Source organism: Microtus ochrogaster, chromosome 16, assembly GCF_000317375.1.
Source record: "Microtus ochrogaster isolate Prairie Vole_2 chromosome 16, MicOch1.0, whole genome shotgun sequence".
In the NCBI taxonomy this organism is placed as follows: Eukaryota; Metazoa; Chordata; class Mammalia; order Rodentia; family Cricetidae; genus Microtus; species Microtus ochrogaster.
In genome coordinates this window covers 59,016,524-59,039,248 of record NC_022018.1, presented here as the reverse complement: position 1 = coordinate 59,039,248, position 22,725 = coordinate 59,016,524, and the positions used below count along the sequence as shown (strand labels likewise).

Sequence of the window (22,725 nt, the reverse complement as noted above, 5' to 3'; positions counted from 1 at the left end):
CGGCTGCGTGAGCTCTGCGGGGCCTGGGGGGGGGGCCGCGAGCCTGGGCTGGGCTGCGCCGCGATCGCCGAGCCCCGGGCCTCGGGACCCCACTTCTCACAAAGGAGCCGGGCGCTGCGGGGAGGCAGGGCGCGGACGACGCTCGGCCTTTGGCCAGGCTGGCTAGGGGGCGGGGGTCATTGTTTACCTGCTTGCCAATCGGAGAGATTTGGGGCTGAGAAGCACGTGGAGGTTTAGTTCTGGGTTTTGAGTGCTGAAGTATTTTTCTACTTTTCAGCCTTTTATATAAAAATTGTGACGTGGGAATTGTTTTCAATCACATTGTAAAAGCTCACGCCTGAAGGAGAAAGTAAATGACTTTGATTCATAGGCGACTTACTGTTTCTGTTTCAATCCGTTCGTCATCACTTAGCTGCCAGCCATTGGATAGGTTTTTGTTTGATTTTAGGGGACGGGAGCCTTACCTGGCTGGGTATCAGTAGTTGCAACCGAACGCAAGAAAACAAAATTGGTGTTGATTGGGAAAGCTTACAAAACAGATCATTGCTTTAAACTCTGTCCAGGAAAACAAAATTTGCAACTAATTAAGAGCCTTGGTAGAATTCATCAAATTTATCTTTTCAACATCTTCTAGAGCCCATGAATTGTTGACAGTCTCCAACACTGTGAGCAGTTTTGTGCGAAGACGCAGTTTACAACCACGGGCATGTACTTTTAATGTTCTCGGAACGGTTATCTAGTTCCAAAGGTGAAGTCGTGTTTTGTGAAGCGGGAGGACGTGTGGCATCAGCTGAGAGAAACTCTTGTTGACTGAACCATCGTTCCTTGTTTGTCAACGCAGCTAAAAGTTGGCCATCTTTGTGTTTCCCAGCATGTGTGTGCCTCACCCACGGTTGGCGTTTTCCCGCATTCATCGTGCTGTGCGTCTCTTAGTTCTAAAATACACTTTAAAGTGGTAAAGATCGCTGTTACCTTAGGAGGCTCATAAGCAGTGTGTGTGTTAGTAACTCGAGAACAGCTGTGTTGAAAACCTTACTCCACTTAACTTTGGGGTTCAGTGAGATGCACACGGTTGCTGCCAGTTTTCACTACCCATCTATCTACACCTGTGTGGGCCAAACGCTCAGCTAGGTGTAGCCTGTTACAGCTGACGACAAGCTGTTGCCTCACCTTTTATTTTCAAGTCACTTTTTGTCACGCCTGAATTCCTTTCCCCCAGAGACTGAGTTTCCTGTCCAGACGTTCACATAAGCATAGCTGTATATAATGCCGTCTTTTGGGTAAGGCTTTTTTCTTCTCTTTCCCTCAGCATATTTTTGAGATTCATCCTTGTGAATGTGTGCAGTCCTCCCACCCCTGAGATTTACATCTAGGCACAGGCTCCGGTCTGCCCCTGAACCATGTCCCCAGCTCAGTTCTTACCTGCTCTGTGGTTGTCCACACTGTGAATATGCCATAGTCTGCTGCCCAGGGTCTGTCTGCAGCTGGCTGCCATGCTGTGAACAGTCTCCTACCAAGTCATTTTAAGACTATGCTTTTATCTGCATTGGGATAGTTCTGTTTAGTTTTTGGCTTTTGTTTTGTTGTAGGTTTTATTTGTTTGTTTGTTTGTTTGTTTGGTTGGTTGGTTGGTTGGTTGGTTGGTTGGTTGGTTGGTTTTTCGAGACAGTTTCTCTGTTTAACAGCCCTGGCTACCCTGCAACTCTGTAAATGAGGCTGGCCTCGAGCTCACAGAGATCTGCCCCCCTCTTCCTCACTAGTGCTGGGATTAAAGCGCCCTGCTTGTGGTTGTTGTGTTTTGTTTTTAAAGTCAGGGTTTCATCATGTGGCCCCAGATGTCCTGGAACTCAATTTGGAACTCCACTTTGTAGACCAGGCTGGCTTCAAACTCACAGATTCATCTGCCCCTTCCTCTGCCTCCCAAGTGCTGGGGTTAAAAAGGCCTGCACCACCACACCTGGCCAGTTCTATTTAGTTTTGTAAACAGTCAACAGCATATGAGTGTGTGTTTCTGTTTCCCTGTATCCTTGCTAATAATTGCTATAAGCAGTTTTTTGTTTTTTTAATGATTGTGTAGCAAAATTAAATTATGAAGCTTTCGAGTCTTTCTGAGACTCCCAATTTAGATTTTCATCATCCTGACAGCTTCCACTTTTTATTTCAAGACATAAGAAATAATATTTTATAAATAGAAAAATATTTATGTAAACATCTAAGAATTTTTTTTGTAATGTGACACTACAATTTTAAATTCCGTAGAAGTTTATATTTTACTATGCTGTAACTAAAAATGACTTTAATGAGTAAAAGTAAAACTTTCCTAAAGTAAATTATTCTGATATTGCTTAATGTTTAAAGTCTTGTCTGTTTTCTGTAGAAACAGAAAATATGATAAAAGTTGAAAGCTTGCTTGCCCCTTGCACCGCAAACTGAAACACATTGAACTGCTGAATGAGGAGAATACACTTAGAAACATATACAAGAAAAAGATAAAGCAGATTTCAGAGACTATTTGTACAATTCTGTTTGCAGCACAAGAAAAGATCTACCTTTGGAACTAGGTTTGCTAGACTAAAGCTTGTCAGTGAGTGATATTTGGTGGCAGTAGGGTTTCCTTTAAAAATGCTTAGTAGTAATTGTGAATGGGCCTGGAGTTATAGTTCAGTGTTGTAGCTTGTGGTTCAGGTACAGGAGGCCCTGGTTGAATCCCCAGTGCACCCCCACATCTTCTCAAATGGCAGGCTGATGCTGGGAAATATTTGATTCTGAAAATTCTTAACCTGTGAGGGGGAAGAAGGAAAAGATAATATTAAAAGCTTATGCTGTCAGTCAAATCACATTTTTTTTTGGGGGGGGGGTTTGTTTGCTTGCTTTTGTTTCAGGGCAGGTTTCTCTTTATAGCCCTGGCCGTCCTGGAACTCACTCTGTAGACCAGACTGACCTCAAACTCAGAGACCTGCCTGCCTCTGCTCTGGAGTGCTGGGATTAAAGGTGTGTGCCACCACTGCCTCCTGCCTGGCAAATCACATTTTTAAAAAAATGTGTTAGCATACAGAGTAATGGGTTTCATTATGCAGAGGAGTCTCTCCTAAAAATCTGTGCTGTGTGTGTGAAAGAGGGAGAGGAGTGAGTGTGGAGGGCAGAGGACAACACAGGTACCCATCCCTGCCTTCCCCCTGCTTTGTGATAGGGTTGTTGTTTCATAATCAAGGATAGCTGTGAGCCCTCTCCTGGGGATTTCTTGTCTGTGGTAGCTCACTGTATGAGCACTTTGATGCGGGCCTGGGATTACTTGGTTCTCGGGGTTTGTGTGAAGTGCTTAACCCACTGAGCCATCTCCCGGCTTCTATCCCCCATTTTCTATTTAAAATTTCAGTGTATCTGTGTAACACACATTATACTAAAATAGTATTTATATAAATATGTTATGATTAATTAGATGAGTTATCATAAACCTCCTTGGTAGTTTGTAAATTAAGTTGGTAAATTAACACCCCCCCCACACACACACACATTGGGTTTCTCTGTTTAACTGTCTTGCTATCCTAGAACTCTCTTTGTAGACCAAGCTGGCCTAAACTCACATAGTTTTACCTGCCTCTGCCTCCCGAGTGCTGGGATTAAAGGCGTGCGCCACCAGGCCCAGTTTAACTCTTGATTTCTTTTTCTGTATAACTGACAAGTAGAGACAAGATTTTTATGTAGTGTTATGTACAGTTGGCATTTAATGAATATTATTTGTTTTATATATATTAATAAGGCCTGAAATTAACCCAAATTAGTGCAAAACTTTTTTTTTCAGGGAGTGGCTAGAATGAATTGTGTAATATATAATTTGCTGTTTACAAGTAACTGGAACAATTTCTGTTCCACAGTGGTTTCATTAATAAGGGGTTTTTATCACATATAGTTTTGGAAAAGGCAAATGTGTCCTGACTTCTTTGAATGAGGGTTTTTCTGCTATTTATGAGCTCTTACAGGCAGCTTTGAGAATTCCAGGATTCTTTGTCGAAAGGCAAGATAGAGAGGGGGTGGGGGGTGTAGCGAATGGAGCATAACTTTTTTTTTTTTTTTTTGGTTTTTCGAGACAGGGTTTCTCTGTGGCTTTGGAGCCTATCCTGGAACTAGCTCTTGTAGACCAGGCTGGTCTCGAACTCCCAGAGATCCACCTGCCTCTGCCTCCCGAGTTCTGGGATTAAAGGCGTGCGCCACCATCGCCCAGCTGGAGCATAACTTTTGAATGTGGGCCCTTCTTTGATGAGGGAGATGACAGTACTTCTCAGTCCTCACAGGTAACACTGACATTAAGCCATCCAGGCCTGTAGAACCCCATGCTCATCTTGATGCTGAGAGCCACTTGTGGGTGTTGAGCTTGTAGAGGAGAAGCTGCTCTGAGTTAAGGTGTACTGTAGCTAGAAGATATCACCCAGGTTTGGGGAATGTAGTGTTTTTCAAAAACCTTAGTAATCTTAGAGGTGGTATAGGTTAAAATAATATTTTGCACATAGTACACTAAATAATATGTCAGTGTGGATCTGATTTCTTTTTGGTGCTGGGATTGAACCCAGAGCCCCTTGTGCTGTGTGCTCTACCGACGTGCTATTCTCAGTCTCCACTTCCCACTGTGTCTGCTTGAAATCATTTCTGTGGCTTCTGTTGTATTTTTCTGGATAGCATCTTATCCAGAAGGCTGGGCTGAACCAGTATCAGAAGATATATGTCCCTGAGATTCATGTTTTGTGATCCCTAATGAATTGTGAAGAACTGATGTAATGATTCTATTTAGCAGAGATGGCTTAATTTTAACAGCATAGTTTAAGATTTCAGAGACTGGTTCAGTTGACGTCTTTAAGCTGTAATTGACGTCCTTTTGTTTTGCTCTGTTTTGTTTTTAAGACAGGGTTTCTCTGTGTAACCATCCTGGCTGTCCTGGAACTTGCTTTGTAGACCAGGCTGGCTCAAACTCACTAAGATCCACTTGTCTCTCTGCCTCCCAAGTGCTGGGATAAAGGCACGCACCACCACCACCTAGCTAATTGACTTTTTGTTTTGTTTTTTTAAAGAACAGTCATGGGCTTAGTCTCCCACACCCCACACCTCAGACAAACCCTGTACTCTTCATTGTTGTAGTTGTTAAAGCAAGTTCCCCCTGGAGAGCACAGGTTGGCCTTCAGTTTGCTGTCTTCTGCCTCAGCCTTCTTAGTACTGGGATTATGGTTTTGGTGGGTTTTTTTTGTATTTTTTTTTTTTTGAGACAGGGTTTCTCTGTGGTTTTGGAGCCTGGAACTAGCTCTTGTAGACCAGGCTGGTCTCGAACTCACAGAGATCTGGGATTATGGTTTTGTGCTGTGTCTACCTTAGAATGTTTTCATAGATCATCCAAATTGTAGTCTAGCAGTGCTTTTTAAAAAAGCATTTTTATTATTCATGTGTGTATTTGTGGGATGATCAGAAAGTAATTTGTGGTTCATAAGGACTGAAGTCATGGTGCCAGTGCCAAATGTCCTGGCACATACCTTTACCTTCTGAACCGTCTCGGAACTGCCAGGTGTTCCGTGTGTGGTTCATATGGATGTTACCACACTTTATTTCTGTCTGTATCACCTTATTGGACATGTCAGTTTCTGGGGTTTATTATGGATAATGTCTCTGTGAACACTTATGATTCCTGTGCTTTTTTTTGTATACATATGGTTTCATTTTTCTTGGGTGTAGACCTAGAAGTAGGATTGCTGGATCACATGGCAACTGTTTAACTCTCTGGTTAATTGCCAAAGTATTTTCTAAACTGGCTGTTTCAATTACTAGTTTCTCATTAACACTTGCTATTGTCTGTCTTTGATAATAACTGATCTAGTGGCTGTTGAGTGTCACTAAGATATTGTTATTATTACTAATACCTTTTTAGGATGGCTGTGTCGTAGCCATTTTGAGATGTTGTGGTTTTTTTGTTTTTGTTTGGTTTCGTTTTTTTGTTTTGTTTTTTTGCTTTTTGAGACAGGGTCTCTGTGTAGCCCTAGCTGTCCTGGAACTAACTCTTGGAGGTGGCCTGGAACTCTCAGAGATTCACCTGCCTTTGCCCCCAAGTGCTGGGATTAAAGGTGTGTGCCATCCACCGATTGGCTAGAGATGTTGTGTGTGTGTGTGTTTTTTAAGTGTCAAAAATTATTTTTGGCAGATTTTGAGATTATGGGATATTTGCAACACACAGAAAAACCCAGCTGTCATCTGTTAAAATGATTTTGCAAATTGACTGGCTAGATGGCTCAGTGTGTCGAGGGGCGAGTTGTCAGGTGATTCCCAGCTTCTCGTGGTGGATGGAGAGAGCAAGTCTCGCAAGTTGTCCTCTGACCTCCACTGTGCGTCTTGTTCTGGTGTCCTCCTTCCCACCACAGTGCGAATATAAAAACAATTTAAAACAGTGCAAAAACAAGCTTTTTAAAAAAATGGATGGATGGGTGTTTTGCCTGCATGTATGTTGATGGCCTGTAACTGGAGTTACAGATGGTTGTGAGCCACTATGTGGGTGCTAAGAACCCAGGTCCCCTGTAAAACAACCCTTGTTCTCGACACCGAGCCATCTCTCACCCCCTAGTGCAACTTTCTCTACTAGGAAATTACAGCTGTGTTTCTGAAGACTGTTGTAATAAGGAAAGAAGGTTTGGTTTGGTTTTGAGTTTTGGTATTTCGAGACAAGTTTTCTCTGTGTAACAGTCCTAGCTGTCCTGAAACTAGCTCTGTAGACCAGGCTGGCCTTGAACTCACAGAGATTCACCTGCCTCTGCCTCCCGAGTGCTGGGATTAAAGGCATGGACCACCACTGCCCAGTAGAAAGAGGTTTTGAATTTTAACATTTTAGATTTTTAAGTTTTAATTTCCAGTATAGTGCCAATAATTGAGATTTGCATAAGCAGCTCTTGGGTGAAATGGTGTCTTGGTAACACATTGCTGTAGTGGTATGAGTGAGTGACAGGTAATATCTGGAAACACTTGAGAACTGGTCCCCTAAGTTGCCCTTCTTGCCTGGAAATTACATTGTAGTTTACTGGTAGTTTCTGACTTCTCCTTATTTCTGCCCTCCCACTTACTCCCAGAATAAAATCTGAAAATTGTTCATCAGTTGGTGTCCTTCTGCATAGAAATAAAGGTTCATTTACCCTAAAATCTGAGTTAATGGCAGGATTCCTTAATCCCTGCCTTAGTACTTTTGTACAGCTTGCTCTTGCTTGCTTCCTACTCTTTAGCTGACATCAGTCCTTTGAATTGCAGAGCAGAGGTCAATTTCTCTGATTGCCCAAGCGAGATTGGGGTCACCTGTTGCATTTTCCCACAATGCCATTAGCACATGTATGTTTGTGTCACAATTTGTTACAGTTCAAAATTATATAGTTATTATTTAATGCTTCTTTGCTAAGAAAGGTAATTGCTACTGTTTTGTTCCTAGAACCTGATGCATAGTATAGACTCCATAAACATTGTGTTTGTGGCTGGATCTGGAGAGTTTTGCACAGTGATATGTATCTAATAATAAATACTCATTGTGGAACATTTACTGAGTGAAGCATATACAAATGGCAGCCATCTCCTGGAAACCTCAACCTTCTCTCCCTTAATGAATCAATTCTTCTAGCTCAGAACTCTGTTTTTTCTTTGAAATGGGGTCTCTCTACGTACCCCTGATGCCCTTTAATTCTCTCCATAGACCAGGCTGACCTTGAACTCAAAAAAGAATCTTCTGCCACTGCCTCTCAAATTCTGGGATTTTAAGGCGTAAATACCTGGCCTAGCTCAACTCTTTTAAAAGTTTTTTTTTTAACTTATTTTATCTGTGAGCTAGATATGGTGGTGCCTTTAATCCCAGGCAGAGGCAAGCAGATCTGTGAACTGGGAGCCAGCATGGGTCTACAAAGTGAGTTCCAGGATAGCTAGGGCTATTACACAGATGATGTGGGAATGATTTCTTATTAATAAAGAAACTGCCTAGGCCCATTTCATAGGCCAACCCTTAGGTAGGCGGAGAAAACAGAACAGGATGCTGGGAGAAAGAAGCTGAGTCAGAGAGTCGCCATGGTTCTCCCATGCCAGACAGACGCAGGTTAAGATCATTCCTGGTAAGCCAGCTTGTGGACTACATAAAATAATAAAAATGGGTTAGATCAATATGTAAGAGCTAGCCAATAAGAGGCTGGAACTAATGGGTCAGGCAGTGTTTAAAAGAATACAGTTTCCGCGTTATTATTTCCGGTATAAAGCTAGCCATGCAGGCGGCCGGGTGCTGGGGACGCAGCTCTGCCGCTCGTATTTCAACACACAGAGAAACCCTGTCTTGAAAAACCAAAACAATAACAAAATAAAAAACAAAAATCTTATTTTGCATGTGTGTGTGCGTGTCTTAGCGTGTGCTAATCAGGACAACTCAGGAGTTGGGTCTTTGGCTGTGGAATCGCTCCTAGTATAGATAGCGATGTTTGCCACCTCTAAGCTGTCTCCCTGGCTCTTCAGTTCTCAGTGGGAGAGATCCTCAGGCTCATAGAAATGATTTTAGTATTCACTGGTTTTATTTTTTTTAAACTTATTTATTTATTTATTATGTATACAATATTCTTTGTGCATGTATGCCTGAAGGCCAGAAGAGGGCACCAGACCTCATTACAGATGGTTGTGAGCCACCATATGGTTGCTGGGAATTGAACTCAGGACCTTTGGAAGAGCAGGCAATGCTCTTAACTGCTGAGCCATCTCTCCAGCCCCATTCACTGGTTTTAATCAAAGATGGGTTGTAACTGGTAATAGCTGTTTTATTACATTTGTCTTTTGTATGTTTGTAATATGGACAGGGCATGTAATATGGAAGTCAGGACAGCCCTTGGGAACGACTTCTGTCCTTTATCCGCCATGTCAGACCTGTTTGTTGATGGGGCTCAGGCCATCCTGCCTGACTGCAAGCACTTGCTGAGTCATCTCACTGACCACTGATAAATTCTCAGATGCGTTGAGAAATTACTTTTTTGCAGAGTCCATGTTAAGTTGGTAAATGATTGTCAATCAGTTCTCTTAAGAAAAACAGCATAGATTTGGAATGTTTACACTTGTTTGTATGTGGCAAATATTCTCATAATGGTAGATTTAAAGCCACCAGTATTAAACTGCTTCAGAAATTCCTAAAAATTAAGAAGTTAATACTTAAAAAAAAAGTTAATACTTAAAAGAGTTTCTTAGACAGAGATCAGCAACTATGGCAGGACAGTTCCTGTCTGCTTTTGTATTGTGTATGGCTGGCTGGCTACTTTCACAGTGGACAGGTCTGGCCTCTAGAAACAAAATAGACTTTTTGTGGCCTGTTGTAAATTTTTTTGTTTTGTTTTGTTTTTTCGAGACAGGGTTTCTCTGTGGCTTTGGAGCCTGTCCTGGAACTAGCTCTGTAGACCAGGCTGGTCTCGAACTCAGAGATCCGCCTGCCTCTGCCTCCCCTGTGCTGGGATTAAAGGCGTGCGCCATCATCGCCCGGCTGGTGTTGTAATATTTTGATTGTGTTCAGTAGCCCTTTACAGAAAGTGCAAGCTTCTGTAGCTTGTTAGAGTGTACCCTGGAAATCTTACCTAGTAGAAATGGCTGAAGGGTTCTGAAGGGGCTTTACCGGTGAAGAACTCTTATCTGCTGCTCTTGCAGAGGACCGGGATTAGATCCCTAGCAACCACATGGTGACTAGTCTCAAAGGATCCACCCTCTTCTGGCCTCTACAGGCACCGGGTGCACATGTGATACACAGACATGTAGGTGAAACACCATACACATAAGATAGAAATAAATAGTTCTTTAAAAGAACAGTGTAAGGAACAAATGTAATTTTGTTAGCAAGCAATAAAGCAGAACTTTTTAATTAAAGTTAAAAAGATTTTAGATTTTTAAAAATTTTAAATTGCGCAGATATATGTTTGTGCACACGCCTGCATATGGGTAGGTGTGTAGTGTGTGCACATGAGTGAGGGGGCCAGAGGTGTTGGAGTCCCTAAAGTCGGAGTTACAGGTAGTTGTGAGCACCTAATAGGGGTTCTTTACCATAGCACTACACTCTCAGCCACTTAGCATCTCTGAGCCCATTTTTACTATCTTTCCTGTCTGTCAAGTGAATAATTGAGTGACAGTAAATTCAGCTGTTGTGCAGCCATCAGCACTGTTCTTTTTCAGGACCCATTCTCCTTTTGAAGCTTGTAGCCATTGGGCACAACAGCTGGCAGCCGCCCTTCACCAACTCTCTCCTCCCAGACACCAGCTTTTTACAAATGTTGCCAGTAACAGGTCCTCCTTATTTTTGCAGGCAGTCCAAACATAATGCATTCTTCTCAAGACTTTCCAACATTGTGTTGATGCTATTAACTGCCTTGTTATTTTTTTTTTGCGGGGGGGGGGGGGGACAGTTTCTCTATAGCTTTGGAGCCTGTCCTGGAACTCCCTCTTATAGACCAGGCTGGCCTTGAACTCACAGAGATACGCCTACCTCTGCCTCCTGAGTGCTGGGATTAAAGGTTTGTGCCTCCACCGCCTGGCCAACCTTGTGACTTTTTTGATTACCAGAGTTTATCTTCATTTGTAATTGATTTCTATTGAGATATCCATGATAATGCAAGGCTGTTCGTTTGTACTTGAATACCATATTCTGCAGGATAAATGTGCAGTCGAGGCATATTTTAGTTGTTTTCACTGTTTGGTTAATGCATGTAATAGTGTGGGAATATTTTGTTTGTGATCTAGAGTATGGAGCTAAGCCACTAGTTAGCCATAGAGGCCAGGCTGTGGTGGCACACACCTTTAATCCCAGGACTCAGGCAACAGAGGCAGCCGGCTCTCTGTGAGTTCAAGGCCACCCTGGGCTACAAGAGATTGAATCGATCTGGAAGAGAAATAGGGCTCACACAAAGGTAATCCCAGCACTAGGTGGGGAGAGACAGGAGGGATATGTGGGCTGAGCCAAGAGAGCACTCAGTACAAGGCAGGAGGAGACGAGCTCAGGGCAGTCTGAAGATTCAGTCTGAGGACAGGATCAGGATCACCCCTTGGGTCTGAGCAATGCTAGAAGTAAGAACTCTAATGACTGCTCTGCTTCTCTGATCTTCAGCTTTCACCCTGATAGCTGACTCCAAGTTTTTATTATTAAGACCAATTAGAATTCATGCTTCAATAGTGTTTGGAACTTCCTTGAATGTTAAAACCATGAATAGTGGAACTATAAGGTCTTGGTAATCAAATCCAGTATCTACAATGAAATGTGGTTATGAAACCGACTCAATATACTTTTATACTTCAGCCTGAAGTTTATGTGGTGTCCAGTTACAGCACGTACTGTGCGAACCCTTGGGCGTTTAGTGATAGTCTCTGGTTGCAGTTTATAGTTGCCCGGTTGTGGACAAGGGGTCCCTTTCATCATTCTTCGTTTGGATTGTGTTTCTTGCTAATTTGTAGGACACTTTTATGGAATCTGGGTTTGTGCTAAAGATTCGTTGTTATTATTTTATGTGTATGAATGTTTTGCCTGCACATGTGCTTGTACACCATGTACGTGCTGATGATGATGGAAGCCAGGACAGAGTGTGATATCCTCTGGAACCAGAGTTACAGATGGTTGTGAATGGTCCTGTTGGTCATGAGGAACCAAATTCAGGTCCTCTACCAGAGTTGGGTGATCCTCATAGCCAGGCCGTCTCTCCAGCCCCCTCTGCTGGTTATCGGTATGGAGACTGTTTTATCTATGACTTTTTTTTTCACTCTTTATGATAGTCTAGTTTATCTCGTGTATGTGCGTGTGTTAACTGGTTAAATCTTTTTGTTCCATTCAGTAGGCATTATCTTCCTTGTAGTGTTTAATTGAATGTCGTTGAAGTACATATGTCATAAGATTTCAATTCTTGAAATGTGTCAATAAGATGTGACCTGGTGTTGGCCTATTTTGTTAAATGTGCTTCTTCAAAGGATGCTTATTGTGGAAGTGGGTAGGGCACTTTGATTTGTTTTTCAGACAGGGTCTTCCTGTGTAGACCAGGCTAGCCACCATCTTAGAGAGATCGCTCCACCTCTACCTCTCAAGTGCTGAGCATAAAGGGTGTGTCCCACATCTGCTGAACATGTCCATGTTATCATCCCCCTTCCTTCCAAACCCCACTGGGTGATGCTGAGGATCCATCCAGGACCACCTGTATGCTAAGCAAGTGCTCTGCCAATCCTCAGCCCTAAAAGTCTTTTTTTGGCAGTATAAAGAAGCTGGATTTTATTTATTTATTTATTTATTTATTTATTTATTTATTTATTTTGGTTTTTCGAGACAGGGTTTCTCTGTAGCTTTTTTGGTGCTTGTCCCTGACCAGGGTGGCCTCTAACTCCCAGAGATCCACCTGCCTCTGCCTCCCTAGAGCTGGGATTAAAGGCATGCACCACCACCGCCCAGCTAAGAAGCTGGATTTTAAACTGCAGTCTGGTGGTCAGTCTCCATACACAGTTCTGTGTGGTCCCAGGCACTTTTGGGTTTGGTTTTCATTTATCCTGCCTCTTCTGTGCACTTCTTTTTTTCCTTTCCCTTTTCGGATCAAGTATTTTGAAGTATTCCATTTGCCTCCTCCATTAGGTTGATAGATGTACACTGTTTTTATGTCCTTTGGAGATTTCTCCATGAATTTTATAAATTGTTCATCAGGAAGTACTTGCTACTTCTAGAATAATGCACAGATCCTAGAATTCTTGAATTCTATGTACGCTGGATTTCCTGTTCCTTCTCGGTCCCTGATAAATGACCCAAGGTTTATAAGGGCTTTGTAAATTTGACTTTTAAGAGTTGACTGTACAGTTTTTCATTTTTATTTCTTCACCCAGGGTCCTTGTGTCTGAAGGAGCCGGTTACATTTCCTGCTAGGTGTCACATTCTTTGTTTCTGGGAATGCAACAAAGATCCTGTGGGCTGTTCTGTTTTCTTTTACATTTCAGTTTAATTTTGAGGAATTTTTAGTAAATATAAAACTCTAGGTTACTAGTTCTCTGTTCTTTGAAAAAACAGTTTATAATTCAGTTCAAGTAGGTGGAGACTAGGTGATGGATGGGTCCTGGGCTTGGTCAGGGAGCCAGAGTCAGATAGTACGCGCCTTTGCTGGCTTTTGCTTTGTAACATACATTTAAAGATTCTCCATATGCTTTCATGACCCAAGAACTCACTTCTTCTAGTGCTGATTATCTCATCATCTGAATGCACCACAGTTTATCTACTGAAAAGCCATCTTGGTTCCAAATTTTGGCAGTTATGAGTGAAGCCTTTGTAGATCTGCATGAAGACTTTAATGTAAATAGCTTTCTGTTCTTTGCGGTAAATAGAAAGGACTGGTTGCTGACTGTGTGTTTGGTTTCCCGAGAAAGAGCTAGGCTGTATTCTGCAGTGGCTCTTCTCTCTGCACTCCCACCTTGGCAAGGCCTTTCTGCTGCTCCCTGTCCTTGCCAGCACTTGGTAGTGTTGGTATTCTGAATTTTGACTATTTTAGTGCATATCTGTTGCTTATCTCTTTAGTTTTAGGTCATCCAGGTGTGGTGGGGAGCATCTTTCATGCTGACTTGTCATCTATAGATCTCTGAAGTTCCTGCTTTGACAAACCATTTGAAAAGTAGATTGTTATTGTCAAGTTTTTTGAGCTCTTTGTATATTTAGGCAGTAAATAACTATCAAAATATGCCTTTTTAATATTTATTTATTTATTATGTATACAATATTCTGTCTGTGTGTGTGTCTGCAGGCCAGAAGAGGGCACCAGACCTCACTACAGATGGTTGTGAGCCACCATGTGGTTGCCAGGAATTGAACTCAGGACCCCTGGAAGAACAGACAATGCTCTTAACCACTGAGCCATCTCTCCAGCCCCCAAAATATGCCTTTTGCAAATATTTTTACCTTGTCTGTTGTTCATCTTCTATTTTCTTCTCTTTCTTCACCCTCCACCTGTTTCTCTGTCCTGGAACTTGCTCTATAAAGCAGGCTGGCCTCAAATTCACAACTAAAGATATCCACGTGCCACTGCCTCCTGAGTGGTAGGAGTAAAGGCTTGTGCCATCACTGCCTGGCTCGTCTTCTAATTTCTTGAAAGATGTGTTTAAATTGCATCCAGTTGTGCTTTTAAATGGCTGGGGACTGATAAGAGCTTCCTGCTCTTTGCCTTCTTTCCCTCTTTCCACCTCTTGCTCCAGCAGGGACTCTGAAGACCAGGTGCCCCCAGTAGACACACTCCACTTTGTTGCTGACTTTAGAGGGAACCATCCATTGGTTCATAGTTAAGTATGTGCTTGCCATTATTTTGTAGGTCTCCTGTCTGGTCTAAGATTTATTTATTTTTTCTTAGTTTACTGAGTTTTGCTGTGAAGTAATGCTGTTAAAATGCCTTCCAGCATTGACTATAGAGATGAATGAAGTACAAACATATATGCTCCATGAATAAATTGTTGGTGCAAAGCACACATGTCACTTCAAAGGGAGTGAGTTTATTCTTGAACCAAATGTGAGTTGACAATGACCCGGGGACGTCAAGGTAGCTTGAAAGGTGAGTTCTACTGTGAAGGTGGTTATACAAGAGGTTTCATCTCTGATGACAGTATTTCTGTCAGATGCATTGGTGGAGATCACAGGTAGGTGGATACAGCAAAGAGGAAATTGCTATAGGTTTCAGACGCTATATAATGGTTTCTTAGTTTTTGGATTGGATGAGCTATTGGCTTATTGATAAATTTTAAAGATTTTTGATTCGATGGCCAGAAACAAAAGTGGGCAGTGAGTAGCTTTTAAAGAGTCTAAAACCTCAAAATAATTGTTATCTGCAATAGTCTCAATGTCTATAGTTAGTAAGTATAGTTGTGCTTTCTTTCTGGGAGCCTCAGTGTGCAATACCTTTAAATCCTCCTCTCTGTAGCAGTGCTGGATTAAACCCTATCACCGTGTTTGGAGTTTGGAGCAGTGTTTCTTCTGTAGACTTGAACTGTGCTGCTCTAGGTAGTCTGTTAGTGGATTCCCAGCCTTGGTGTGGCTTTCTGGTTTGAAGAAAGCTTGTGTACTCTGGTTATCTTACTAGAGACTTCAGTGTGCGTAAGCTTTTCTCTGTAGTGCCTTCTTTACCTGCGTCTGCAGACTTTTCTGTTCTCTAGCAAGCAGTTCTCTGCTCTTCTCATTTCTTTCTAATCCTTTTTTTGCTTTTCGGTTCTAGAAAGCATTTGTCAACTGTTCTTTGTGCTTTCTCTGTTTATAGTTTGATTCTCTCCCAAAAAGATTTTATTATTTAGTCTTTGCCTTTCTGTGGAACTGCTTGTTGATAAGTGTGCATGGAAGCTATGGTTAGGATAGTCGTAAAGTGGCTGAGAGTATGAGCTGGGCGCTGTGTGTACTGGAACGAAAAAGAAAGGGGACTGGAGATGGAGGTCCAGGAAACAGGATAAGTTTAGCAAAAAGTAATTTGTGATCCCTAGCTAAATTTGGTCCTGTTAGCCTACAAAGAAAACAAACACCATGCCTCCGTCTTGGGGTGCAGTGACCATGCCTCTAACACTTGGAGTAAGTCCTTTGTGTTAGAGACAGGAGTTGGATACTAAGATGGAGATGATGGGGGGGGGGTGCTTGTGATGCCAGAGTGCTGGGGCCTCTCCAGTCTGGACAATGCTGTGCAAACACCTGGTATTAAAAATGTATATGTTATTTTATCTCACTCAGTTCAAAGAAGAAATCTCTAAACGTTTCAAATCTCATACTGACCAACTTGTGTTGATATTTGCTGGAAAAATTTTAAAAGATCAAGATACTTTGAGCCAGCATGGAATTCATGATGGACTTACTGTTCACCTTGTCATCAAAACACAGAACAGGTATGTCTTCTTAAATAGCCAGTGTCAGCTTTAAGGGGTTTTCCTTATCATAGTGTTTAAATGGTTAAAGTATTTTTCTTTGTTTCTGTTGATAACAGAATGTTTAGGTGAAAACAGCAGTGTGACTCCATGCAGTACTACTTCTGGCATGTTCGTTAGGGAAATTTTTGTTTTTCGAGACAGTGTTTCTTTGTAGCTTTGGAGCCTATCCTGGAACTAGGTGTGTAGACCAAGCTGGCCTTGAACTCAGCCTGCCTCTGCCTCCAGAGTGCTGGGGTTAAAGGCGTGCTCCACCACTGCCTGGCTGGTAAATGTTTTTATGGAGAGGGTTGGGGTACAAATTGAGGGCAGCCCCTCATTTATTACTTTAGAAAATTAAGCTGGCATTATGTGGAATTTTTTTTTTTTTTTTTTGAGGAGAAAAGTGTTTATTCTTTCTTTTTTTCCCTAAAGATATATTTATTTTATGCATGAGTGCTACCTGCATGTACACCTTTACACCAGAAGAGGGCATCAGATCCCTATGTGGAATTTTTTTTTTTTTTTTTTTTCCCCGAGACAGGGTTTCTCTGTAGCTTTGGAGCCTGTCCTGGAACTAGCTCTGTAGATCAGGCTGGTCTCGAACTCACAGAGATCCGCCTGCCTCTAATTTTTTGAGTTAGGTAACAACTTGTGTTTTAGCTGTTCTCTTTGCTATAAGGAAAGTTTTAGACATGATTTTGGTGACAGCAGACTATAGAACACTTGTAATTTATTTATTGTGTGATCAATTTTTTTAAAAAAAATATTTATTTATTTATTATGTATACAATATTCTGTGTGTGTGTGTATGCCTGCAGGCCAGAAGAGGGCACCAGACCTCATTACAGATGGTTGTGAGCCACCATGTGGTTGCTGGGAATTGAACTCAGGACCTTTGGAAGAGCAGGCGATGCTCTTAACCACTGAGCCATCTCTCCAGCCCTGTGTGATCAATTTTTGAGAGAAACTTATTTTTATATTGTCACTCTGAATATCTTGTAAATGTTTGTTTCATCATTTGCTTCATCAGACTTACTTGAATATGGAGTTTTATTACATAAAAATTTGTATTTTGCTATACAAATACCCAAGATAATGTTGTTGAGTAAATGTATAAAGCCTCCTACGATGTTTTTTACATTTATTAACTTTGAGGCTAGCCATGACTTGCTGTGCTGCATAGCTCAGGTAGCTCAAGTCTGTTGTCGTGTGGCCTTGGAAAGCGCACACACTAGCTTTCCTCCTGGAGCATCATCAGTCAGTCCAGGCTGACCATGAGCTCACTCCTGGATGCTGGGACTGTAGGTGTGCCTCACTGTCTTCTGACTCTCCCACTGCTACAGACTGCAGTTTAATTAAAGCACTAGAGTTAAGCATGTCTTTCAAGAGCTTACATTTGCTCTAGGAACTCGTTAGGCAGGCTTTTGTGCTGCTGTTCCCCAGAGAACTGATAAGGAAATAGTTCTTCCTGTGCTTTTCTGTGTCCTTGATTACTCCTTGCATGACCACGATGCAGCTTTATTGAGGACACATGCAGATAACTGTGGTACACAGAGCACACAAAGGCATACATGGTGATGGATGCCAGGTTGCCAAGCAAGTGTAAGGCAGATTATGATTTCTGAGATGCTGAAGTGGAAATAGACCTTTGAATCAACAAATGAAGTGGTAAGACCCAGTCTCACCTGGCATCAGGTGGGAGGCTTCTCTAGTGGTCCTGCTCTTCTTGGAAGTGCTAAGCAATGACAGCTAGATTGTTAGCGTCAGACCTGAGCCTGGCCTCTCAACAAGCTGGCTCCATCTCTCATCCTTAGTAGTCCAGTTATACAGATAAGTAGTGCTGACAATGAGAGAGGGAATCCACTGACGGCCTCCCCACCCACTTCTTCTCAGAGTCCTGACGAAAGGTTAGGATTAAACAGAGGATATAAGGTAGACATACCTAAACAGTCCAGGTAAAAGTGAGGTCCCCTTGACTTGGCCTCGGTGTCTCCTACAAGATATTCTATCCAGTTATCAAACTCTGATAAAATTACATTCCAGGAGCCAGGTTCTCCCTGTAGTTGACACCAGGTCTCCAGCCTTTCCTTCTCCCAGCGTGTGGTTCCTGGGAAAACTCCAGCTCCTTCGACCATTGTATCAATAGCCTGACAGCCAAAGGGAGACATGGGACAGGATCTCAACTCTTGCCTGATTGATGTCAGAACTAGCCCTTCACAGACTCTTGCCCTTGTCACTTGACCATCCTAAGCACCATCTTCTTGAGATTTTACAATTTTTTACAATGGTGTGCTTGTCTGTGCACGCACATTGAGTGCCTGCCTTTGGACTCATCAGACCCTCTGGAGGCACCTGACATCAGTGCTGGGAACTGGACTCTGTCCTGTGGAAGAGCAGCAAATGCTCCCCTTAAAGTGGCTTAAGTTTTTTTTGTTTTTTGTTTTTTTTTTTTTTACTTTTAACAGTGTCGTGGGCTGAAGTTAAAGTGCTCCTAGCCCTGTGGACTAGAAAATGGGTTAAGTATTGAGCTTGTGATTGTGATTGTCTTCTATGAGGTGACTTGTTGGCTCTTTCTCATATAGTCACTGCGATTGAAAGAGGAGAGACAATAGTAATTGTATAAAGTTTACTGCTTCGTATATTTGTTCCTAATGCTCAGTATTATTTCAGGCAGGGCGTTGATGACAGTTCTGTTTATGAGAACTTGCCATTTGTTTCTGGCTATTGGAATTTTAGAATTTCTTTTAAAAATAATGAGTTCTGCATTCTACATTTTGATTTAATTATTTTCACTAGGCCGCAAGATCCTTCAGCTCAGCAAACAAACACCACTGGAAGCAATGCTACCAACTCATCATCTCCTAACAATAACCCTACATCTGGTCCTGCTGCTAACAACCCTTTTGGCTTAGGTAAGTATTGTTTTGGTGGTGGTTTTTTGTTTGTTTTTTAAGTAGGGGTGGGAGTTAAAAAGTTCTCTTCCAAGGGTAGCTTTAGATAAAATGACAGGATAAAACATAAGTCACTTAAACAATTTTTAAAGATTTTCATAGTAAGTTCTGTAATTGTGTTAAGAAAGTAGCTTGGGATACAAATATGTTTGATTAGCTTACATTTATATTTAGTAAATGACACACCTGTTTTATAATGAAAGTGATGTAGCCTAGGCATACCTAGTAATTGACTACCACACAATTGCTTATGAGGATATAGTTAAGGATGATAAACTATGATCAAGTGAATAATAATGTTTTCATTTGTACAGGAAAGGTGGATAACACTAGTTATATGTTATCTTTTTGTCTTGTGTTTTGTTTGAGAAGGTTTTGTAAATGTAGCTGAGTTAGCCTTGAACTCTGGTATTTCTCTGTGGGCTTTCCTGAGGTGGAGATTATAGGCATACAAAAATCTGTAACTGCATTAGTTACTTTGAAACTGTCCTGGGGCTGGAGAGATAGCTCAGTAGTTTAAGAGAGTCACTGTTTGCTCTTGGCAGAGGACCCTGGTTCAGTTCTTAGAGCCCACACGGTGGCTCATACCTATCCTTAACTCCAGTTCTGAAGGATCTGATACCCTCTCTTGACCCCTGTGGACACTAGGCATGCATGTGGCCCACATGCATACATGCAGGCAAAACACTCACACATAAAATAAAGAAAATAATTAATAAACTAATACTTCAGCCCAAACTATATTCCTTTCCTTGTGCCTCCCTTCCCTGTCACCTCCCCCATTTGTCTTCCTGCCTGCCTTTGTCCCTGCCTGCTATGCAAGCACTTCCCACTGAGCTTCTCCAGCTTCACACTGCTATTCTTTATTCAGTTGCACATGTTGAGATTTTATTGAGGAAAAATGTTCTGAAAGAATAAAATTTGGGCTAAATAGAAGAATTGCTTAAATTATCAGCCCCAAAGGCTATAGCTAGTATAGTGCTTTGAAGTTTTCCTTGGCTACCATTTTCATATATTAGGATATTAGAGGTCATACACCTTTTGCCATTTTCTTGAGAATTTTTGGGTAACTCAATTATAGTGTGCCAGTATATGATAGTGGCATAGATTGCTGTACAACAAACGCACGATACTAATAATGCAATAAATAGAAACTTGTTAAGGTTTACACAGAGAGGAGTCTCCAGCTGCTTTTCTTCTCCTTGTGTCTGTTTGGTAGGGTTGAAAGTTCCACCTTAATCCATTAGACTTTCTGATGACCGCTCCATCATCCTGGGGCTATCCAGGGGTCTCTTCAGCATTACCCCCCATCAGGGAGCAATTACAGGGGCTGATATAATAACAAAAGGCACTCAGAATGCGTAGGCTTTTAGGAACCCTGTGAGGGATCAAGAAGGGGCAAATAGGCTAAAAATATGCTTTAGTTCTGTTAAATATCAAAGTTGAAAATCTGGCTAATTTTGATTGTAGGATGTATTTGGGGTGGAGGAGTAGGGGCCCACTGTGATAAGCAACCAGAAAGAAGCAGTTTAGCTGAGGGAAAATTTTTGCACAAAGTTTCAGCTGATGGACTGCTGCTGCATTTAGGTCTGTGGTGTGGCAGGGGGTGCAGCAGAGCGCTGCTTCCCTTGCAGTGTAGCCACAGCCCCAAGCTGCTGCCTGTCACCGCAAAGGTGAATGAAAAGAGGCAGATTGAGTCTGTAAGCTGTGCTTTATTTCAGAGCTGGTAATCAGAGGAGGCCACAGCCTATCTTTACCAGCAGATGATATGGGGTGGGAGAGAAACGAGATGGTCGATCGTTTCAGAGCTCAGGCTTGCCTCTCTGGTCAGATGGTCAGCCGTGAGGCTTGGAGTGTCTGTGTCCTGGGTTCAGACAGTTCCTGAGATTCTGAGAATAATCAGTGTCTTCTTGGTGTCGGTGCTGTATTAACTAGGGCGTCTGGTCTACGGTGGGTGAGGTAGCTCGAGACAGACTGTTAGCAGTGTGTGCGTGTGTTGTTACCAAGTGCTCAGTAGATTGCTCTCTCCAATGTGGAGTACAAGTATGTTTTTATAACACAGATATAGAAGTCCTCTATCCGTAGCAGCAGGAAGTCCCTTCATTGAGCTGCGAACTCATTAGCACCACAGTCACCTTCATCAGTGTCACCAGCTGAGGACCAAGGCTTTGGGGCAACACTTATATCTAAGCCATAGCATAGGAATTAAAGCTGAATAGTATAATAGGAAGTATAACCTAATATCATAAAAATGAGTGAGAGAAGTTATTTTAAAAGGTTTCTTATACATTAATGAGTTAATAATTCTTCATAATAAAGCTTCTGATTTTCATTTTTGTTTTCCCCTCTTTTCCTCTAAGGTGGACTTGGAGGACTTGCAGGTCTGAGTAGCTTGGGTTTAAATACCACCAACTTCTCTGAACTACAGAGCCAAATGCAACGCCAGCTTTTGTCCAACCCCGAAATGATGGTCCAGATCATGGAAAATCCCTTCGTCCAGAGCATGCTGTCAAACCCTGACCTGATGCGGCAGTTGATTATGGCCAATCCACAGATGCAGCAGTTGATACAGAGAAATCCAGAGATTAGTCATATGCTTAATAATCCTGATATAATGAGACAAGTATGTAGAGAAGTATTTCTCTCCCTTAACTAAAAAAAAATCTGTGTGTGTGTTTATGTGTTACTTTCTGTAGTTTTAGAGATTGCCTTATATATATATAACTGCAAAGTTAAAGAGAATTCCAACCATTGTTTAAGGAAAGTCAGCAAAACTCTATAACTGGAGATTGTGCTTTCATTTCCTGGCTGTCTAGTTCCAAGTAATCACACAGAAACTTATATTAATTACAACACTGTTTGGCCAATGGCTCAGGTGTATTCCTAGCTAATTCTTTATATATTGTATATATAATTCTTTATATATTATATATATACTTCTTTATATATTATTTTATATATATAATGTATACAATATTCTGTGTGAGGCAGGCCAGGCAGTGGTAGCGCCAGAAAAGGGCATCAGGCCTCATTACAGATGGTGGTGAGCCACCATGTGGTTGCTGGGAATTGAACTCAGGACCTTTGGAAGAGCAGGCAATGCTCTTAACCGCTGACCATCTCTCCAGCATCTTAAATTAATGCATTTCTATTAGCTTATATTTTATCACAAAGCTCATAGGGTTGTGGCTTGTTACCTCACATCTTTCTTCCCTGGCGCCTGGTGGGATCTCCTTGACTCCGCCTTCTTTTTCTCTGATTTTTGCTTGGATTTCCCATCCTGCTATTCTGCCTGGCCATTGGCTAAATCAGCCTCTTTATTAACCAATAGTAATAAAACATATTCACAGCATATAGAGGGGCATCCCACATCATCTCCCCTTTTCTGTCTAATAAAAAGAAAGTTTTAACTCTAATACAGTAACATTACATATAACAACAGGTATCAAGCAAGAATTATAGTTTAATACTAAGTCTATTTGTATTTTGCAAAATTAAAGAAAATATTATCTATCCTATCTTTGTGAGTCTAAAGTTTTATATCTAATTTATCTTTTCTCATAACTAAGAAAAACTATAATTATGACTAGTCTAAACAACTCTATCAAAGACCCCAGAAGGATATTAATATTAATTTAGCCTGTTTGAAATCTGAATTTTCTGCCATGCTTGAAAATTCTTTTCAAAACCACTCATTAGAGGACAAACCTTCCATGCCTGTTTCTCCTCTGGAGGTGCTAGGGGTCTAAGAGAAGTGTCTTAGATTACAGGATGGAAAAATGATATCAATGTCCTACTCTTCCCTCACTCATTAAAAACAAAACAAACACAAAAAGAAGACAGTTTTGGGGGAGAGGGGAAACACTGTCAAAATGTATTA

At 41.7% G+C, this 22,725-nt stretch overlaps 1 protein-coding gene across 2 annotated transcripts in view; it reads left to right on the top strand.

Annotated features, from left to right (window-relative positions):
• The window catches only part of Ubqln1 (ubiquilin 1), a 38,031-nt gene that overhangs the window by 324 nt on the left and 14,982 nt on the right, over window positions 1-22,725 (top strand). For both annotated transcript variants that reach the window (XM_005355285.3, XM_005355286.3), the window contains exons 2-4: window positions 15,722-15,873; window positions 18,691-18,806; window positions 21,206-21,468. In XM_005355285.3, the coding sequence (XP_005355342.1) occupies window positions 15,722-15,873; window positions 18,691-18,806; window positions 21,206-21,468 (531 nt within the window). The remainder of the gene's footprint in view (window positions 1-15,721; window positions 15,874-18,690; window positions 18,807-21,205; window positions 21,469-22,725) is intronic.